Source organism: Magallana gigas, chromosome 6 (assembly GCF_963853765.1).
Source record: "Magallana gigas chromosome 6, xbMagGiga1.1, whole genome shotgun sequence".
Classification (NCBI taxonomy): Eukaryota; Metazoa; Mollusca; class Bivalvia; order Ostreida; family Ostreidae; genus Magallana; species Magallana gigas.
Window position 1 is genome coordinate 16,029,847 of NC_088858.1, and position 22,704 is coordinate 16,052,550.

The window sequence follows — 22,704 nt, forward strand, 5'->3', positions numbered from 1 at the left end:
ACAATGGGAGGTCGATGTTTTACATAGGAATAAACAGTCATCTTTAAAAATCCTCTTCTCAGAAACTAATCAGCCAGGAAAGCTGGAACTTGTGTGAAAGCATCCTCAGGTAGTGTAGATTCAAAGTTGTTAAAATAATGATCCCCAGGGGTAGGGTGGGGCCACAATGGGGGGGGGGGGGGGGTGAAAGTTTAACAAAGGAATTTATAGGGTAAATCTTTAAAAATCTTCTCAGAAACTAATCAGCCAGATGATTCTTTATAATTGTTAAGACTTTGGCCCCAGGACAATTCTTTGGCCTCACGAGAAGGTTGAGAGTTTACTGTACGTTTATATCCCATATATAAACTATTGTAAGGGATCTTTTTGAGAACTGCAATACTCAACACATGATATGACTATAAAATCATCCTGTTAGAAAAGGGACTAATGATTATAAACATAAGAATATCCAGGGGAAAATGGATTTTATTTATACAGGATTTACATGAATTATTGTATATTGTCCAGATAGTTTGTATTATGACTCCATTGAGCTGATTTTATCATACCTATTGTTCCTCAGGTGAGCGATGTGGCCCATGGGCCTCTTGTTTTGTATTGTCTTATTTATTTCTAGAACACATTTTATCCACCAATTAATGAAGATAAAGTTTAAAATCAATAAACCTCTATATTTTATATTTGATTACAAGTACCTAGATTCTATGAAATAGACTACAAACACGAGGCACGATTTTTACTGCGAAACTGAAAGGGTCAAATATAACCACGTGGTCTAAAATTTAAATGACAATAAAATTCGCAGGGGTGCATATGGCAAACAAAAGTAAGCATAACACAATGGCAAAACAGTTTTGTATTATCAGTTTACGAGGGTTGTTTGGAAATTATTGAGACATTTTCTCTTATTCTTTTAGGAAAAGAGATAAACCCTTGAAATTTCACCAAAATGTAAATCAGAATAGAGTTTATCAATGTAAAAAGTTTCTTTTCCATGGCATGAATAGATCATTATTGGTAAGTGGATCAACGTACCTGTGTCCAGTGACCCAGCGCAACCGCAAACTTTTCGCAACTTCATTTTAACGCTTCTCATTGCTCCTGTGTTTAAACACCTTACAAACGACCGGAAATAAGAATTATTTTTTATTTCTCATCTTTTGTTTTGATTTCAAAATGTCATCATTTACATTTTCTCTCATTCTTGATTTTTATTTTGAGTTCTGTTTACCCTAAAATCAAATTACAGTGAATGTCTCCTGCTTGTTTTTATTTTAGAACTGTTGACAACAGTTAGTGGTAAACAGTACTTGATATTTAGTCTATTTGTCTTAATTCTAGTTAAACAATCAGTGAAAAAAATATGATGAACTGAAGCTCTGTATCCCTGGTTATCGTATAGTTTTGGTTTAAGGAATTGCGTGGCCTTAAAGGTCTTTTTCTGAGATTTCCACCAGTTTGATGTATATTCGCTGTGCCGTCTTGAGGTCAAAATTCAATGTAATGTCGTTGTCTTATTTCTATAGCTTGGTAAATATATTTGTACCATATCCGTATTTCAGCTCAAAAATCAGTGAAACGTAATCAAAAGTTAGTTGCAAAATATAGCAAAATGAACATATTTAATTTGATTTCTTTTATCATTAACTGTAATTCTACAGACACTTTGAAATGGGATGTTTAAGTTTTTTAATCTCGGAGATTATGCCTGCGCCAGGTACCCCGACCACTGACTTGTTTATCTACCGTCGTAAACAAAATATTTAAATAGTAAAATATTTACTTTCAATATTACTTTGTTTATTTATTTGTTTTGGATTCTTCAATGTTTGTTTTGGATTCTTCAATGTTTATGCCAATTTTCGTCAAAATTTGTCACTTAGAAAGGGATAAGGGATATATTTGAGTTGTCTCAATAATTTAATGTAAGTGACGTTTCTGAAGTTGTGTAAAAAAAAAATAATAAAATAAAAAAAAAATCCTACCTACCGACCCTATTTTTTTTCAGCATGTAACAGTAAACAAATATATTTTTTTGTTTGGCCTTATGAATTTTCAGTATACCTTTCTTTTTATTATACTTTATTAATTATTCACATTTTTAACATCTGGTAGGTTTGTAATATATTCTAAAGGTTCTTTTTGACATGTACATAATTCAATCTTGAAAGAGTGATAGTTGTTTAGCATAAAATATTAATGCAAATATATAGAAAATGTTAGAATTTTTTAAAGGCAAATTTTTCGAGAATTTTACCTTTGAAACCATATATATATATCTAAAATTTGACATCACTGACCCCCATGTTTTATTATGTCAAAATGATACTGAAAACATATCTAGGCAAACTGGATTTATCTAATAATTAAATTCTTGATATTTAAAAAGGTTTTTATTTCAAATCAAATTGTAACTGTTACAGAAATTGAAGCAAGAGCCCAAGTAGCTCAGTCGTTAGAGTTGTGAAGGCTACCTGGGTTCAAGCCCCAAGAGCCGAAATTTTTTAAAATAATTTTTTGTGTAGATTTTCTTATTTACTCAAAAATCAGATGGAAGACCCATTTGTTGCTTGCAATGAGATTGTCTCTAGTTATTATTTTTTTTCTTGTAACGTTTTGTCAGAAACGCTTCAGCCGATTTTGATAATTTTCCCAATTTTATAACTAAGCAAATTTACTCTTGATCTCATGATCTCTGATCTCTTTAAGTTCTGGATTTCTCGAAGTAAAACCTGGGTCTTGTTATACTTATAAAAAATATTTCATTGTAATTATCATAATTAAGCTCCTTGTGGACCTCACCTGGATGGTCGATCAAAGTTCGATACATCCTGTCACCTGTATAGAGAGAAATCTTTAAAAATCTTATTCTCAGAAGCCGATTGGCCAAAAACACTATAACTTGTTTGGAAGCATCCTCATGTAGTGTAGATTTAAGTCTGTTGAAATCATGATTCAGGGGGTAGGGTGGGGCCACAATGGGGTGGGTTGAATTTTTACAGAAAATGATTGGCCAGAAAAGCTATTACTCGTGTAGGAGCATCCTCATGTAGGGTGGATTCCTTTTTTATAGGTGCCAGCTGCAGAGGCAAGGAAAGAAGCGGACCACTACATCAAGCTGAAGTTAGATAAAGATGGCTGTGAAGTAAAGCATATAAATGATGTTATTGGTAAGTGTTAGCAATTACATTTTACATAAAGAATCTTATTTTTTAGCTCACCTGAGCTGAAAGCTCAAGTGAGCTTTTCTGATCACATTTTGTCCATCATCCGTCTGTCTATCTGTCTGTCCGTATGTTTGTCTGCCCGTCTGTAAACTTTTCACATTTTGAACTTCTTCTCTAAAACCACAAGGCCAATTTCAACCAAATTTGGCACAAAGCATCCCTATGGAAAGATGAATAAAAATTGCAAAAATGAAAGGCCAGTTTTTATTCAAAGCAGAGAAAAAATTTTAAACTGCAAGAAAAGGGGGTGCATTTTTAAAAATCTTCTTCTCAAGAACTACTGAGTCAAATTCAACATAATTTAGCATAAAATCATTCTTATAGATAGGAAAATTTAAATTGAAAAAATTAAGGGCTAATTTAATCCCAAATTTGAGTTATTACGAAAATAATAAAGAGGCTGTTAAATCATTTCATAACATTGAGTTCAGTATTCTATGTCCAAAACAAGGTTCTTTGTTTTAAGCAGCCATGTTGGACGTATGATATCTGACAAAAATGAATTTGTTTGTTATGGAACAGTCACGTGCTAAAAGAATCTTTGAAACATGTAAGATACATGCTCAAGTGAGCTTTTCTGATCACATTTTGTGCAGTGTCTGTCTGTCTGTCAGTAAACATTTTACATTTTTGACTTCTTCTCCAAAACCACTGGGCCGATTTCAACCAAATGTGGTACAAAGCATCCTTAGTTAAAGGGAATTAAAATTTGTTAATAATATGTTTTAGGGTGTGACTGTTGGGGCGAGCGCAGCATGTCATCATAATGAATTATGAAAATAATCAATAAAAATAAAAGTAGCAACATAATGTAAATGAATTTGAATGCAAAATAAAATAAAACTTACTTATTTTTTTTCAGTAAATTTTCATTAGATTTTAACATAATGAACCTCAAACTTACATATTTAAAAAAAAAATATTTTTTTTTTTTTTAATTTACGTAAAAAAAATTTGCTAATCATAGTCATATAAGGAAAATGGAGCCCCCCCCCCCCCCGCGGAAGCGTGTAATAAATGGAAGTGAAAATAAAGATACCATTGAGCAGCTAAAGAACTAAAGGCATACTACGCACTCCCCATTCCTCACCCCGGATTAGAATTTTTCTGATTTTGAGAATTATATTTTTTTCTTTTTGCTTGTGAAGATTTTTTGAATGAGGCTGCCACGCCCCTTTTAAAGAAATTACCGTAAATATAGTGAATAAAATAAATATGAGTATTCATCCAAATGAGAGCAAGTTACAAAGTTCTGTTCCCTATCTTTGAAGAAATGTCCCCATTCGATAGCTCTGCAAGATTTTGAGAAGATTTTGGTATTTACATATTTCAGCAGATTTACAATAAATAGTTACAGTAAGAACAAGGGACGTTATTGGCCGAAATTTGCCGCGTTTCAAATATGTACAGCACAAGACAATTTTAAAAGCCTTGAATTTATTAAATACCAAACATTTAAACGCGACGTCATGCATCTTTACGAGAGAAACTGCCGATTTTTGTTAAAGCTGCAGAATCCGGTTTTTTTTAAATATTAAATATGTACGCAATAAACGATGGCTTTGTATAATGAATGTATGATTATTAGCATAGCAGTAGTTTTTCCGGTCAATAAGGCCATATTTCCATGGGGAAATGAGTTTCAATATTTGTGTATAAACAAAGTTTAACGTTACATATAAATACCGCGTTATTTCGCCGGTCCCTTTGCATCCTGGTCGAGGCAAGCTTTACTGTAATAAAGAAAATAAGATTTGAAAAAATCATTTTGCAAATTATAAATACACTTGTGTGCATTTTTTAAAGAGGTATAGCGCCTTTTTCCATTATTTCGCCTACACCTGTGTTTGGACGGAAAGTACCTGTTACTAAAAATAGCTTCAGGTACCTATAGCTGTCGCAATATGATTTTCGAAACCTGGATACACTGTACTGATTTTATAATGGTGTCTGTAACAACTGATTTGTCATAAATTCGGGAAACTCTGTGTATAACAGTAGTTTATATTCTGAACCGAAAGCAGAGCAAAATGCAATGAATCTAAGTGTTAATAGAGTACATGTATAGTGTTAATGAAGAGACCTGTTTATATTGGGTATGCTCATACTCAGACTGAATTAAACAAGATAATTTTTAAAAAAATCCAGAAGAATAGATACATGTAACTTAACCTCTCTATTCTGTTCATGTTTCAATTTAAGTGAGAAAAAAATTTACTTCTTAGTGGATTCGATCCAGCGACAACAAAATCAACTAGATGCTGTCATTAGACAGTAATACCCGCACCAAGTGTTTGCCCCTAAATAACACTGTTTTGTACCAGTTTAATTAAAAATGAAGGCCACATGCAAACTCCGGTAATTCATTTAAAAATTAAAATTTTCATAACTGATGGATGAGATCCCTTCCCATATGATAAGACACATGAGCAGCATTTTATGTGCAATTTGGGGTTGAACTGTTTGCAGTGAATTTTCAGTTAATCAGTGAATAAAATATCAACAAAATTGAAAATTAAATTATGCCCCCTCCCCGTGTCGGTTGCCGGTTTCAGATTTGCTTCTGTGTGCATACATATGTACATCATCGTGTGCACAGATTTAGAGAAGGGGTGGGAGTGAGGTGTCCAGACCCCCCCCCCCCCATGAAAATTCATTTATATCAATTGTAAAATTACCAAAAATACACCTTGGACCCCAATGCGCTTACAGACATGTAAACGCTCTAACCCACTGCGCTTCAATGTGAGGTAACATTATTTGGGGGGTAAATATTTAATTAATATTTATAATATACTTTATTGTTTATCTCAATAGGAAGTATACATCACAATATGCAGGTGTCCTGCACTACCTTAAAGCTGTTATTTACCTAATAAAATGGTGCAAGTGGATTTGAAGAATAGGTCATAACAATACATGCATGTTACAAATAACTGATCTTTGTCTGAAGTTATGTACACTGGTCTGCAGGTATCATTAGTGGGTACTAGTTTTACCCAGCTCTTCGATTAGATAGGTTCGCGTGTACATGTATGTCTGTGTTTTCCATATGCAGAAAAGGATTAGTTAAGATCAGCTAAAGGAATTCATTATTGTGTTTTAATTGGATTATCATTATGATGCTGATCAATATAGGTAAGCATAATACATGTAGTAGCAGTAGCACAATATAATGAGATGCCAGCATACATACATTGTAAGTTCTACTTTCACTTTCTAAATGTGATCTCCCTTTGACAGCATACTGTATCATCATCTTTTAATATTTAAATAAGCTTATCATCGTTACCTATCCTATTGCATTTGTAAAGTTTCTGTCATTTTAGTTGCAAGAGTTATTTTTTTCATTTGTCAGACTTAGAGCTGAAACGAATGTTCGAATATTCGCGAATGAATAGTAAATTTCTAATATTCGAATAGATATTTGGTATTCGAATATTCGGTCACATGTTTAATACCCGTATGCATTGCTGTAAACGATGCAGCATCGTGTTATTTCGTCACGATGGAAAAGAGAAGCTGGGTGTGGGAGCATTTCACGTTGAACGAAACCAAAGACAATGCCATTTGTAAACTATGTCCTGTCGGCACAACTAGCCTTATTTATAAAGGCACGACATCAAACCTTATTAATCACCTTAAAGGCAAGCACCCGTCGGCCTCATGGTTTGTAAAATTTATCATTTCTCCGAACTGCCATACTTGTTTACATTGGAAGTAAAAGCAGAGTTTACATCGCTCGGGTAGAAAAAATCCGGATTTTTCGATTCATATTTATTAGAACAATTTATACGATGAATGAATTATAGCATGATATACTGAAAAATATGTTTGAGCTAGTGTGAATAACGCAGTGATAATTCTATTTTTACTTGAGTTTATTAACAAGAGTTGTCAACAAAAAATGCCATTCGTTGTTTCAACCTGGCGATTTTAGCTAGTAAAACATTTTGGCGATTTTAGCTATTAAATTTTTTTAATAAAATTGTTAAAATAAATCGTTTGTAGGTATTGTATGTATTACATAATACAGAAATTCTGTATTATTATTTTAATTGCTAGTGTGCAGCATACATCTACATGAATTACTAGGTAAGTTCAAAGTCATGTATTATGATGTATATCGACGGTTTCTTAATCTATTTAGATACGTCGATATTTTTTTCTTCAATTTGAAATAAACGGAACGTTTCCGGAATTGATGTCGTTATTGGTTTTTTAAAGTACTATAATCAAACATGGCGGAAAGCTTTGTGTACGTATCGACAGGAGTTGGGACCTTACAACTGCAGTATATCAAAGTTATTTTTCGATTGTAGTTGAATGAGATATCATTTGCATAAAAGAATGCACACCAAATACAACGGAGAAAGTTTATTAAATGACTACATGTACCAACATCGAACTGAGGTGTTTACGTAACATACACATAAATTAATACTGTCATATAAGGTAAACATGCATAATACATTGCACATGACGTCTACGAATATTCGAATACGAATAGAATAGCAGTCACGAATATTCGAATATTGATTTTGGGTATTCGTTTCAGCTCTAGTCAGACTTGCACTATTTGCACTATTGAGTTGACCCCATCTTGACCATGTATTAACAATTTCTTATTAAATTTGTGTATTACATGTAAGTAAGTGTACTAGACACATAATTATCATTTTTATATGAGTTATAATGGGAAGGAAGGAGTATTTCTTTCTTAATGTATTATAATGCATCAAAAACAATGTAGGTCCTGACCTTATGGGAGTAGCTGTTCTGACCCCACGAAACAGGAAAATACAAAATATCTTGTCATTATGATGCATCAAATGGTGTTAAGTACATTAATGACCCCAAAGTGTTGTCTTTAACTCGCTTTGCCCGAGTAAGTGCATAGAAGAGTTGATTAAAACAAATGCCAATAAAGTATTTTATCTTATCCATATGTTACAGTAGTGTTTGATCCATGTGGGTAATTCCTATAGCCTAATGATGTCACTGCTTTATTTAGGAGACTTTACAATTGCCCCAAATAGGCGAATACACATGCATATAACATTTTGTTTATAAATCTTAAAAATTGAATTAAGCAATAATTTCAAAATGTTAATGTGCATCAGGAGAGAAAAAGCAATCAAGAAATGATTTAAAATTTGCTACTGCAAACATATAAGAATGTATTAAGAAGACTGAATCTTAAGAACCAGGTTAGATTGGGGAGGGGGTTGAATGTGGAGTATAAACATTTGTACAGGGGCTGACAAATCCGATTGCCCGACGCCCGGGGCTAGTGCTTTTTGCGATCGGGCAAGTGAAAAATCAGTAGGAACTTGCCCGAGGGCAAGTGAATTTTTTAAACACAACAAACGACTACACTGAAAATAGATTTACGTACGAGTTAACAATTTATCATCTAACTTTACATTCAGCAAACCTCGGTCGATAGCTTTTCTGGGCACTGGACTGTGGGGAATTTATACGGAGAAATTCATAATTTTGAAGCAAGCAAAGCGAAAGGATCGACGTTCGAGGCATTAAATGAGTTCTATTGAGATGACGAGTCATTTCCCATTTATTGTAAAATGTTTTGTAACACACAGGGCACCCATGTTGGGGCTCACTATCATGTTTCTTCATATGTCTCTTGGGGGAAGAGAAGAGCCTAATTAAGAGTTAGTTTCCACATACAGCTTACCTAAAAAAACCAGTTAAATATAATGTAAAGGTAAAATAAAATGTCAAGTTAAAAAAAAAAAGTAATTGCCTACCTACCTACCCTAATTTTGGGGGACATGTTACCGGAAACACAAATATTTTTTTTTGGCCTAACCTCTCTGTTATCTCCTAAAACACATTGTCTAGAAAAGCTCTAACTTTTAAAGTCAGTTCAGATAGTGTAGATTAAAATTTTTCAAAGTCTTATTCTTCAGGAGTAGAGTTGGGCCACATGGGGGGGTGGGGGGGGGGGGGTTCAGATTTTACAAAGGTAAACACTTAAATTATTCGCAAAAACTCAAATGTTATTATAAATGGTTTTACTTATATGTAAGTATTTTGACATATTGTTGATTCCTCAAAATTGTTTAGACTCTGGCCCCTGGACAATTCTTGGACCTCACAAGTGGTTCAAAGTTTGATGTAGGTTTATAATCCATATATAAACAGTTGTTTAAGTCTGATCATCATCTTGAGAACCGCAATGCTCAATATGTGAAATGAATTAAAATTCATCCTTTTACAAAGGGGCTCAATGATAAACATAGGAATATGCAGGGGAAATTTTTTTGATACATGATCTATTATACGACATTGTTTTGATATTTTGTATATGACTCCATACAGCTGATTTTATTATGCCTACTGTTGCTCAGGTGAGCGATTTTGCCCATGGGCCTCTTGTTTTTATAATTCCAAATAGTTTACATCTGTATGAAAAATAAAAACATGATTTTAAAACTGCGAGATGTGCTTCTGGCAATTAAATTTGTGCGGAATATATATTAATTCCTCACATTTAATTAGGAATTTATTTACAGTAGCTTTCATTATGATAAATTTTCATATGATATGGCAATTGTGGTCTCATAAAGTTGATTCCTCTTCTCTGTGATATTTGGTTACCTGCAGTCATGTTTATCTTGATTTGTAGGGAAAGGAGTTTTTGCCAAGAAGGATTATAAAAAAGGGGAGTTCATTTTGGAATATGATGGTGAACTTATTAGCAGAAGAGAGGGAGAAAACCGAGAAAAAAACTACTCTTCTGCCTTGGGAAGTTATATCTTTTTCTTCAAATCACCCCAAGGAGGAAAAAAATTGTGGTAAGTATTTTGTAGTTATTCTGTCTTCTTTAAATTTTGCTCTAGGTTGGTCCCTTAATTGAATCAAAATGGAATCGGCAAGGTAAAGATCATTTTTTAATCTAATTAAAATGAAAAGTATTAAGATTAACGGAACTGTGAATCGTCCCAGCCTTAATTAATAACGATCATTTAATGCTTTTTCTATACAAAATTTTTTTTTTTAGTTTTTGATTTAAAAAAATATTTGTTTCATAGTTAAAAGCTAGATGCTTCCTACCAATCTTGATTTGGTATATTTATCTCACTAAATACAAGTGCCACCTGCAATGCAGTGCTAGGTGGTACTAAGAATTTAATCATTTGTACATTAAAAAAAGAATATCCCTACTTTTACCTCGTAATTTTTTTAAAGATGTTACATGAACCACACAAATTTTTTTATTTGGCCTTACTAACTTGGCTAGACATTCATGATTGAGGGGTTGGGTTTTATGTTTACAAAAGTTTTTTGTTTTATTTATAATGATTCCTATTGGGCTGATGTGTACACCTTTTTTTAGCATCGATGGAACATTTTCAAAAAGAATGGGACGTTTTGTCAATGATGCTCCACGGCATGATCATCAATGCAATGCCGACATGGAAAAACTTTTCATCGATTACAGGCCTGTGTTAGTTTTGTTCGCCAGAAGATTCATTAAAGCTGGTGAAGAAATTCGATATGACTATGGAGTGAAGAATTTGCCATGGCGATGCAAAAAGGTAAAAAGAGTTTTTCATGGAAGGGAATTAGATATACCAATATTTAGAGAGGCTTGATAGTCAACAAATTACCTAGCTTGATTTTTGAGTCGGCTCGCGAAGCGAGTGAGTCCTTGTTATCATAGCTGTTTCTGCAAACATTTTGCACTACATTATTCATGCACTAAAGAAAATAGTGCATGCATTAACAGCTTTTGTTGGCATAATTGCTATTTCGAAAGGGTGAAACAATCTCATCTTTATTTACACATTTATTTTTTTTTATTTTTAAAGTTTTTCTTGTTGTTTGAAAAAATAAAACAAATCAAAGTAAATTTTGTTAATTTGCTGCCCATGAATTCAACAACAAGCGGGGCAAACCTTTTGACTGTTCTGTAACTATTTGAGAAGTTCTGAATGGAGATGTGCGTGAAATCTGTTTTAAGAAAAACCATTTTCTTTATTGAGGTCGCGAAGCGTTTAGACCCTTGCTGTCATCGGCACTCTCGGAGTGGATTTTGAGCACAAATGTGAAATGATAATGTGCGATATAATGCAAATAGTTCTTATTTCTTCGTCATTGAAATAGACTGGTCCTCTGTCTCTTTTTTATGAAATATGCACATATCAGACAGGCATTGCCAGTCTATCATTGAAATATCAGCAGAACGTGGTAAAAAATGTTATCCCTTTCTTATTCTTTGTCTATGAAAACATAACTAAGTATGCTTATACGAGATAAAACATCCAATTTACCCCTCAGATAGTCTTTTTATTCAAAATGTGTAAATGATATTACATGTATGAGTATGAACTGATGAATATCTTGTTTCAAGAACAACCCGTCTAACTCCATGTGATTGCCTTGTGACTTAGAGGTTTAAAATTGTGTGTTTACAGAAGATTTTGCAGTGCAGAAAAGAATAATTTAACATATTAATCATAATTACTTTATATGAACATATTGTAATTAAGGAAGATTCTTGTATAATATTCGACGATTCTTTTCGGCACGTTCGATGTCCATTATAAGAACTAGGTAATGTAATGTAAACAAGCTTATCTTTTATAAAGATTGGTGAGCTAGCGCTGTAGCCATCATATAACATACAAGTAGATTTCTAAACCATTGGTTTAATTTTCTGAATCGATTAATTATTAATAGGAAGGCACAGTGGTGCACTAGAATTGTGTTGGGGATTGGAAGGGGGGGGTCTCAATTCAGAACGATGAATCTAGAAGTAGCTTCACATCGGTAATGACATAGCAGTGATTGGGAAGGCCAAAAATGTCAATGGGACTATGGCCCCACAGTTATTGATTTTAATGGGCCATTTTCATAATGAAAGGGCCATCTTTTTATTTATTGGGGCCATTTTGTAAAATTGAAATTATCAAGGACCAACCTAGAGCACAACTTCTATAAAATTTAAAAACTTAACCAATTGGTTAAATTTCATTTATTTGATGTGTTTATACATTTCACTGATGCAATTTTTGTAATGGTGTTTGCTTAATGATAAATAAAATCAGTCTCTGTACTTCTGTGTTTTTTGGAGGTTACCGTTAGCCTCGGTTAGGTAGAGAATCTTTCAAACTTAGAAGATAACTGTAGGAAAACAGTTTTTCTTATTATTTAAACATTAATTTTGCGAGTTATTAACTAACTACAAGTTACAACTAATTGTAGTATCGACACTTAAATAAATAAACATCGGTTGTAATTTTCAAAGCACAGTGTTGTTGCATCACCCGCATTTATAGCCCCTACAGTAACAATAAGCATGGTAAGGCAGTAGTGAGTTTTAATAATCACAACAGGGATTAATTGAGGCTGTGAAAACGTCTTTTCAATTAGATAAACATCATTTTACTGCATTTGGGGTTAGTTTACATAATTGAGAACTCAGGATACTGGGCGACTTCAACTTCTCTTTCGGAGGAAATTCTAAAATGATCTACCACTGTCGTTTTTATTGGTTGTTTATTTCTGTTTTACCAAACACGACCAATGAAATTTGATGTTTTAAAACGAATGTATTAAAAGACGATTAGGTTAGTCGTATAGAGTAAATTTCCAGCGGACATCGCTAAAACTTTTATAACCGATGGGAAATTTGAATGAAATTTGAATGCGCACTTCGGCGCTTAGAGTAATTGATTTAATGCGCCATTTTTCTCTTAAATGCGACTGGCGCGTGGCGCAGGTCCTTCCCAATCACTGACATAGCTCATTAACTGCACTTTAATCATTCTGTATTTACTGTAATTTCAATTTTGAGATGAAAAATAAAGACCAGTAGAACCAATGGTACTGTTTTGTAGCAAGATTCGTATCTAGCTTCATGGGCCTTTCCGGCAAGCTCGGAAAACATATCTGAGGTTGTTTTACGAGCTTAAATGTAGTTAAGAAAACTGGCTATTTATTATAATTTTAGACATAACTTGGCATAGAAGACCTAAACTACTGTTGACAATGATAAAATGAAATTGACATGGTACAGTTTATCTACAGTAGTATTCCCAAAATGCCCTACCGTTAAGTCAAGCATGCGTATTCCAGTAACAAGAATAGATAAGGGTTACCCCATATCCAAGATATTCGACGTGAATTTTTACTGTGCTAAGTCGATGTCTAAGTTAAAATCACTGAACTTGTTAAGGAAACTGGCGAATATAATTCTTCATGTTCGTAGCAAATACTGCTACAAGTCTTGCATCACTAGCAAACAGTGCACACATCCTAAAACAGAGTCTACACGAGTGCAATCAGAAATACAGTGCAGGTGTTGCATAACAATTTCGTCATTTAATAAAAGAAAAACACACACACTCATACACTATAAATAATTAAAAGAGATTTTGTGATAACAAACAACAATAATCATGACAGTAATATAATTGTTGTAATATAATACATGTACAAGCAATATTCATAAGTGAAAAAATTGTCAATCGAAGAATGACCTATATTTTCGTGAAAAAAGACTGAGGAGGCAGCTAGCCTAGGAATATAAATACTTCACTTTTACTTTTCTTGGGGGAAGGTGCCTTTTAAAATTAATTTTACGTTAATTTGGTTTTCTTACACTTATTACATATACAACGATATTCTAAACATTTGTTGTAATATTGTATCTGCATGCTGATCATGAATAGAATTATATTTTTTTTTTAGCGCAGTTGTGTAAAGAGTATCTGACTATATATCTTGAATAGATAGTAGGCTCGAGAGCACTAGCAATAAACTGGTGTAAATGTCGCGTAAAATTCAGATTCGTAATCAACAAAAAATGAGGAAACGGCGAAATTTTCAATCAACGGTTTAAGCTAAGAAACCGATCAATCATGAGGAAGTGCCATAAGAATTTAATATTAAAAGACTTTCAAATAGACGTAAAATTTTCATTTTGCATTTGTTTATCTGTGAAAATTTAAACCGTCGTAGTATTTATCTAAAAGAGGAATTGAACTGAGATATATCTTGTTATTTCGATTGTTGTTGAATCATATGTACATATTTTCCCTTGAACTTTCCCCCTTTGAATTTCAAATTATGACCAATAAAGATACAGTATAAGAATATTATAACATTGAATCATGATATTTTGAAGTATACAGTCTCATAACTGCAGCGTTGTGTGCATACAGATTGAGTAATGCGCGTTAGCGCGTCATGAAAATTTGTATGCAAGCATCGCTGCAGTTATGAGACTATACTTCAAAATGTCATGATTTAATGCTTATATTTACATTTATTATTTTAACTTCATGCCTTGTTTGAAAATGTGATTTATACCTTAAAATTCCTATCTTATACTAAGGGTAAGTTCATATTAATGGAAGAGCCACAGTAACAGCCGCAAGCGTGAACTTTGATTTTCGCTTGTGACTTTGCAGTTAACGGCGTTCAACGTTTGTGACGTCATAATAAAACTCGTCATTTTAACCTTTGAGTAACTTGTGTGCATTACAGTGTTATAACTGCCGTAGCTTTCAATACACTTTACAAGCAAAAAATATGTGAAATGTTAATATACATTGTTTTTAGCAAACCCCCTTTGCAACTGCTTTATGGAAATTTTAAAAGATAGAAACTTTGAGCTATTAGGACATAATGTGTGGATGTGCATTATAATATACAGGACATTCTGATTTCATTCTGATTTCATTATCTTTTGGAAGTTTTTAAAAACAAGGTTTTTAAGTTAACTGAATATATTACTGATCATAAATAGTTTTTCAGCGCAACTCTTCTAAATTGGATATCACTTTAGTTACTAGAAATTCATCAAACATTGCTATCAAAGACTAAGGTTTTCAACTATAGTTGGTTTACCTTTGCATGTAAAATGCCATCTTCCCAATATAAGGGTTTCTGATCCGCTCTGCTCTACATAAACCCTTGACCGAATAGGCAGAATTTGACAGGGTTAGAAACCTCGCACGCTGGTTGATGTCATACAAGTTTGCATGATCCAATAAACGTTGTTTCAATAATGATGTAAATTGTGAATTGATCAATGTTAAACCGTTGTCAAATGAATTTGAGACGGAATAGTAAAGTATTTGACTTACTGATATCGGTTTTTAGCTCACCGAGATGAAGTCAGGGGGAGCTTATGCTATACCCTCGGCGTCAGTGTCGGCGTCGGCGTCCGGACCTGGTTAAAGTTTTTGTTGCAGGTCCTGTATCTAAGCTATTACTTGTCCTATCTTCACCAAACTTGCATGGATGATGCATCTGGACCTACTTATGGACTTGAAAGACTTAGATGCTGAATCTGAGTCCTAAATTTCAGATGCTGGAGGAGGTTAAGGTTGTTGGACCAGGTTAAAGTTTTTGTTGCAGGTGCCCTTTGATAGCAATATCTAACTTACTGCAGGTCCGTACTTCACCAAACTTGCATGGATGGTGTGTCTTATGATACTGATGCACCAGACAGGCTTGGGTGCTGAATCTGAGCTATAGGTTACAGATGCTGGAGGAGGTTAATGTTTTTGTTGCAGGTGCCCTCTGATGATTATATCTTAGTTACTACTTGACGTAACTTCACCAGACTTCCATGGATGGTGCGTCTTATGATACTGATGCACCAGACAGGCTTGAATGCTGAATCTGAGCCATAGGTTTCGGATGCTGGGGGAGGTTAAGGTTTTTAGAGCTGGTTAAAGTTTTTGAAACAGGTGCCCTCTGATGATCATATTTTAGTTATTACTTGTCCTAACTACACCAGACTTCCATGGATGGTGCGTTTTATTATACTGATGCACCTGGCGGGCTTGAATGCTGAGTCTGAGCCATAGGTGTCAGATGTTGGATATGGTTAAGTTTTTTGGAACAGGTCACATGTTTAATGGATAATAGTACTATTTCAATCTTGCATAGTTGATTAAACTGTAAATAAATATGAATGAATCACAGAGGAAGCTTCAGATGCAGAGCTTGATCTCCATTATCAAGGCTGCTAAAAAATATATCTTAGTTAATACAGGTCCTAACTTCACCAAACTTGAATGGATGGTGTGTCTTATGATACAAATGCACCTGACAGGCATGGATGTTGAATCTTAGCCATTTTAGGTTGCGGATGCTGGAGGAGGTTAAGGTTTAATTGCTAGTGCCCTCTGATGATAATATCTTAGTTATTACTGGTCTGAACTTCACCAAACTTGCATGGAGATGCGTCTTATGTATACTGATGCACCTGACAGGCTTGAATGCTGAATCTGAGCCATAGGTTTCGGATGCTGGATGAGGTTTAGTTTTTTTGGAACAGGTCACATGTTTTATAGATGATAGCTTGCATAGTTGATTTCACTATATTATAAATGAAACGCAGAGGTTGCTTCAGATGCAGAGCCTGATCTCCATTATCAAGGATGCTAAAGAAATCTCCCACCTCACTCAAACCTGCTCGATAGATAGATGTGTTTGTTGATAAATGATATAACATGATTCCTATGATATAGTATTGTATGGTATGAAACAATATTGTTTAATATGATACAATATAATATCATATGTAATATTATAAAAAGTGATATGATACGATATGATATTGAATCATTTTTTTTATATTTTATGTTATGATATTGTAACATGATATCGTTATGTATAGTATTGTATATTATGATACAATATAATTGTATAATATTATATTGTATTATTAATTTATTATTTTATCACATGATACTATTACATAAGATATTGCAAAATATAATAGTGTATCCTATGATACAATATTGTATATTCTATAATATTGTATCATACGATATTGTATAATATGATATTAGTTTCTGTAATATAGAATTATATCACATGAAATTGTATATTAATATGATACTGTAATATTATATAATATCGTATCATACGATATTGTATAATATGATTTTGGTTTATAATATGATATATTATCACATCACATGAAATTGTATTGTATGATATTGTTGAATATATTATTGTATCATATGATACAATTTGTATAATATAATGTTGTATTATATATTTTACTTCATCACATAATATTGTATCATTTGATATGATACAATGTTGTATCAAATTTTATTGTATCATATGATACAATATCATATTATGTTTCAAAAATGATACAGTATCATACAATATCATACGATATTATACAATATAATATCATATGTTTCAATGTTATGATGTATTATGTAATATGATATTGTAATATAATACTATATTGTTTTATATATTATGATATTGTATTATGTGATCAAATACAATAACGTATAACACAATACAATGTCATACCTTACGTTACAATATCAAATCTCAACATTGTTTATTATGGTATTTTATTGTATTATATGATATATGTTGTAAATATGATAGGATGCAATATTTAATTCTATATTATTGTCTTGATTTACATATATGAACATATGATTATCGTACAATTTTTTAACAGATGATATACGATATTGTGTCAAAACAGAATCCATGAATATCCAAGATCATAAAGTATGATTTTCATTTAATATGATAAAGGTGGTCTCATAAAGGTGAAGTCTCATAGGGTGATGTCTCGTCTCGGTGAGCTTTGTAATCTGTGATTACCTATGTTTAGTACTAGTGAATCCATAATTTCTACGAATTTGATTTTGTTCATGGGAGCAGCCATATTGTTATACTGTTTCTGTTTATAAAGCATTCTCTGATTGGTCAGAACAAGAGGTCACAAAGGTTTAAAAATGAGTACTCTTACTAGATGGCGCAATTATTAACCCGCATATGTGTTGCCTTTTCAGTCAAGGGTTTATGTAGAGCGAAGCGGATCAGAAACCCTTGACTTGGGAAGATGGTAACATGCAAACAATTTATAGTTCGAATGAATTTGAATTTAAATTTTATCCCATTAAAACATAATACATGTCGAAGTTAATTAAAACTAGCTTATATTGTTACACATAATGCAAATGTTAAAATTAATAAATATTAAGAATACATACATATATAATGTAATGCACTACTCATTAAAAAAGCAATATTTCTTTGGACTACACGTAAAAATATATCAATTTATCTCCCTATCTACAAAATATGAGATTAAGATATTGAATAAGGAAATTCATTAACTAAGAATCTTTAATCATTTGTCAAAATATTAATGATTATAACATGTATATGCAAAACTAATCATTGTATTGTGTAATTGTATTGTGTATTTGAAAAAAAAAATTGCGAAAATCTGCAGAAGCAGAGTTATGAAGTGTACTATTTCAATTAAATTGATGTTGATTTATTATTTTTTAGGTTTTAGACATGCATATGAATTCCTCTTCAAATGCCAATGATATACATCGGGTAAGTCAATTTATATATGGAGGAAATAGTTTGAGCTAATGGCATCTAGCTTTGCCTTTAGGGAATACTCTAAAAATTCAGCTGTCAAAGTTTTATACATTAAGAAATAGAAATATTATTGCTGGTATCCAAGGTTTTATACCCCTGACTTTAGAAACAAATATTATCATTATGGGATGCTACAGCTGGCATGGATTTGATATTAAGGAGGTATTGGAAACTTCTATATTAGGCCACATAAAATAAATATTTAGATTCTCATTCTGATTTGCAAAAAATATGGGGAGAGTGGGCGAATTTTATTAATTTTTTTTTTAAAACAACTTTTGCACAGTTCAAATTCTAGAAATAACAACTGCTCTATTATTTTAAATTGTTTATGCTAATATGAGTACACAAATAACTTATAATCTTTAATTCCATTTTATTTTAACTTAACAGGGTGTTAATTCACGAAAACATTTGTATCCTTATGATAACAATCATGACTGGACTCAAACAGTGATCCACATGCTTAGGCAGCCATTAAAATGTTTCGAATTTTTAGTATACCAAGCCCAATTTTTTTTCTTGAAATTTTTTTTTTTCACATAATTATTTTTTTCAAGTAAAATTAAATGCTTCTTGGGCCCAATTTTCAGAGGGGCGGATTGGAATGAGAATCAAAAAATTAATTTTATGTGGCCTTGTGACCTAATTTTATTTTATTTTTTAAAAATAGACAACTAGCGCCAAGCTTGTTGCAAAGCGACAAGTAGGTATTCTGCCGCAGCTGTGTCATAAACGTTACGTAATACAAAGTTGATATGTATAACCTTTCCTTGATACAATGTAAGATATAAAGGCCTTTACTACATGTATTGGTATATGTTTGTTTTAAGACGATGTGCTTGTGAAATTTAATTGCCCTCTAACTTATTCTGTACATTTGAATTTTTAGCTCACCTGAGCTGAAAGCTCAAGTAAGCTATTCTGATCACATTTTGTCCGTCGTCAGTCTGTCCGTCCGTCTGTCTGTCCGTCTGTAAACTTTTTACATTTTGAACTTCTTTTCTAAAACCGCTTGGCCAATTTCAACCAAATTTGGCACAAAGCATCCTTATTGGAAGGCAAATATAAATTGCAGAAATGAAAGACCGATCTTTATTCAAAGCGGAGAAAACATCGAAAATGTAGAAAAAGGGGGGTGCATTTTTTAAAATCTTCTTCTCACGAACTACTGAGTCAAATACAACGTAATTTAGCTGAAATCATCCTTATGGGAAGGAAAATATAAATTGCTAAAAACTAAGTGCTAATTCTGTTTCAAATTTGAGTAATTTACGAAAATAATAATAAGACAGAGAGAATGGGGGTCAATCAGTTTAACTTCAGGCTTGATATTTCATATATCGAAAACCAGTTTAGAGGTAGAAGCAGCCATCTTAAAGTTGAACGGAGATGAATTTAATTTGGTTGTTGTGCAACAGTTTACGTGCGAAGGGAATATTTGAAACATCAAAAATATATTTGGGTCTCAATTCAGAACGATGAATCTAGAAGTAGCTTCACATCGGTAATGACATAGCAGTGATTGGGAAGGCCAAAAATGTCAATGGGACTATGGCCCCACAGTTATTGATTTTAATGGGCCATTTTCATAATGAAAGGGCCATCTTTTTATTTATTGGGGCCATTTTGTAAAATTGAAATTATCAAGGACCAACCTAGAGCACAACTTCTATAAAATTTAAAAACTTAACCAATTGGTTAAATTTCATTTATTTGATGTGTTTATACATTTCACTGATGCAATTTTTGTAATGGTGTTTGCTTAATGATAAATAAAATCAGTCTCTGTACTTCTGTGTTTTTTGGAGGTTACCGTTAGCCTCGGTTAGGTAGAGAATCTTTCAAACTTAGAAGATAACTGTAGGAAAACAGTTTTTCTTATTATTTAAACATTAATTTTGCGAGTTATTAACTAACTACAAGTTACAACTAATTGTAGTATCGACACTTAAATAAATAAACATCGGTTGTAATTTTCAAAGCACAGTGTTGTTGCATCACCCGCATTTATAGCCCCTACAGTAACAATAAGCATGGTAAGGCAGTAGTGAGTTTTAATAATCACAACAGGGATTAATTGAGGCTGTGAAAACGTCTTTTCAATTAGATAAACATCATTTTACTGCATTTGGGGTTAGTTTACATAATTGAGAACTCAGGATACTGGGCGACTTCAACTTCTCTTTGAATTCGGAGGAAATTCTAAAATGATCTACCACTGTCGTTTTTATTGGTTGTTTATTTCTGTTTTACCAAACACGACCAATGAAATTTGATGTTTTAAAACGAATGTATTAAAAGACGATTAGGTTAGTCGTATAGAGTAAATTTCCAGCGGACATCGCTAAAACTTTTATAACCGATGGGAAATTTGAATGAAATTTGAATGCGCACTTCGGCGCTTAGAGTAATTGATTTAATGCGCCATTTTTCTCTTAAATGCGACTGGCGCGTGGCGCAGGTCCTTCCCAATCACTGACATAGCTCATTAACTGCACTTTAATCATTCTGTATTTACTGTAATTTCAATTTTGAGATGAAAAATAAAGACCAGTAGAACCAATGGTACTGTTTTGTAGCAAGATTCGTATCTAGCTTCATGGGCCTTTCCGGCAAGCTCGGAAAACATATCTGAGGTTGTTTTACGAGCTTAAATGTAGTTAAGAAAACTGGCTATTTATTATAATTTTAGACATAACTTGGCATAGAAGACCTAAACTACTGTTGACAATGATAAAATGAAATTGACATGGTACAGTTTATCTACAGTAGTATTCCCAAAATGCCCTACCGTTAAGTCAAGCATGCGTATTCCAGTAACAAGAATAGATAAGGGTTACCCCATATCCAAGATATTCGACGTGAATTTTTACTGTGCTAAGTCGATGTCTAAGTTAAAATCACTGAACTTGTTAAGGAAACTGGCGAATATAATTCTTCATGTTCGTAGCAAATACTGCTACAAGTCTTGCATCACTAGCAAACAGTGCACACATCCTAAAACAGAGTCTACACGAGTGCAATCAGAAATACAGTGCAGGTGTTGCATAACAATTTCGTCATTTAATAAAAGAAAAACACACACACTCATACACTATAAATAATTAAAAGAGATTTTGTGATAACAAACAACAATAATCATGACAGTAATATAATTGTTGTAATATAATACATGTACAAGCAATATTCATAAGTGAAAAAATTGTCAATCGAAGAATGACCTATATTTTCGTGAAAAAAGACTGAGGAGGCAGCTAGCCTAGGAATATAAATACTTCACTTTTACTTTTCTTGGGGGAAGGTGCCTTTTAAAATTAATTTTACGTTAATTTGGTTTTCTTACACTTATTACATATACAACGATATTCTAAACATTTGTTGTAATATTGTATCTGCATGCTGATCATGAATAGAATTATATTTTTTTTTTAGCGCAGTTGTGTAAAGAGTATCTGACTATATATCTTGAATAGATAGTAGGCTCGAGAGCACTAGCAATAAACTGGTGTAAATGTCGCGTAAAATTCAGATTCGTAATCAACAAAAAATGAGGAAACGGCGAAATTTTCAATCAACGGTTTAAGCTAAGAAACCGATCAATCATGAGGAAGTGCCATAAGAATTTAATATTAAAAGACTTTCAAATAGACGTAAAATTTTCATTTTGCATTTGTTTATCTGTGAAAATTTAAACCGTCGTAGTATTTATCTAAAAGAGGAATTGAACTGAGATATATCTTGTTATTTCGATTGTTGTTGAATCATATGTACATATTTTCCCTTGAACTTTCCCCCTTTGAATTTCAAATTATGACCAATAAAGATACAGTATAAGAATATTATAACATTGAATCATGATATTTTGAAGTATACAGTCTCATAACTGCAGCGTTGTGTGCATACAGATTGAGTAATGCGCGTTAGCGCGTCATGAAAATTTGTATGCAAGCATCGCTGCAGTTATGAGACTATACTTCAAAATGTCATGATTTAATGCTTATATTTACATTTATTATTTTAACTTCATGCCTTGTTTGAAAATGTG

General features: G+C 32.7%; 3 protein-coding genes across 5 annotated transcripts in view; 2 read left to right on the forward strand and 1 right to left on the reverse strand.

Moving 5' to 3' along the window:
- LOC136276615 (plasminogen-like) overlaps positions 1-22,704 on the reverse strand; it is a 323,562-nt gene that overhangs the window by 64,554 nt on the left and 236,304 nt on the right. The window lies entirely within an intron of this gene.
- The window catches only part of LOC136269712 (serine/threonine-protein phosphatase 6 regulatory ankyrin repeat subunit B-like), a 267,148-nt gene that overhangs the window by 56,455 nt on the left and 187,989 nt on the right, over positions 1-22,704 (forward strand). The window lies entirely within an intron of this gene.
- LOC105341065 (uncharacterized) overlaps positions 1-22,704 on the forward strand; it is a 109,031-nt gene that overhangs the window by 29,601 nt on the left and 56,726 nt on the right. For both annotated transcript variants that reach the window (XM_034478548.2, XM_066089049.1), the window contains 4 exons: positions 3,077-3,173; positions 9,883-10,051; positions 10,594-10,795; positions 18,558-18,608. In XM_034478548.2, coding sequence (XP_034334439.2) covers positions 3,077-3,173; positions 9,883-10,051; positions 10,594-10,795; positions 18,558-18,608 — 519 coding nt within the window. The remainder of the gene's footprint in view (positions 1-3,076; positions 3,174-9,882; positions 10,052-10,593; positions 10,796-18,557; positions 18,609-22,704) is intronic.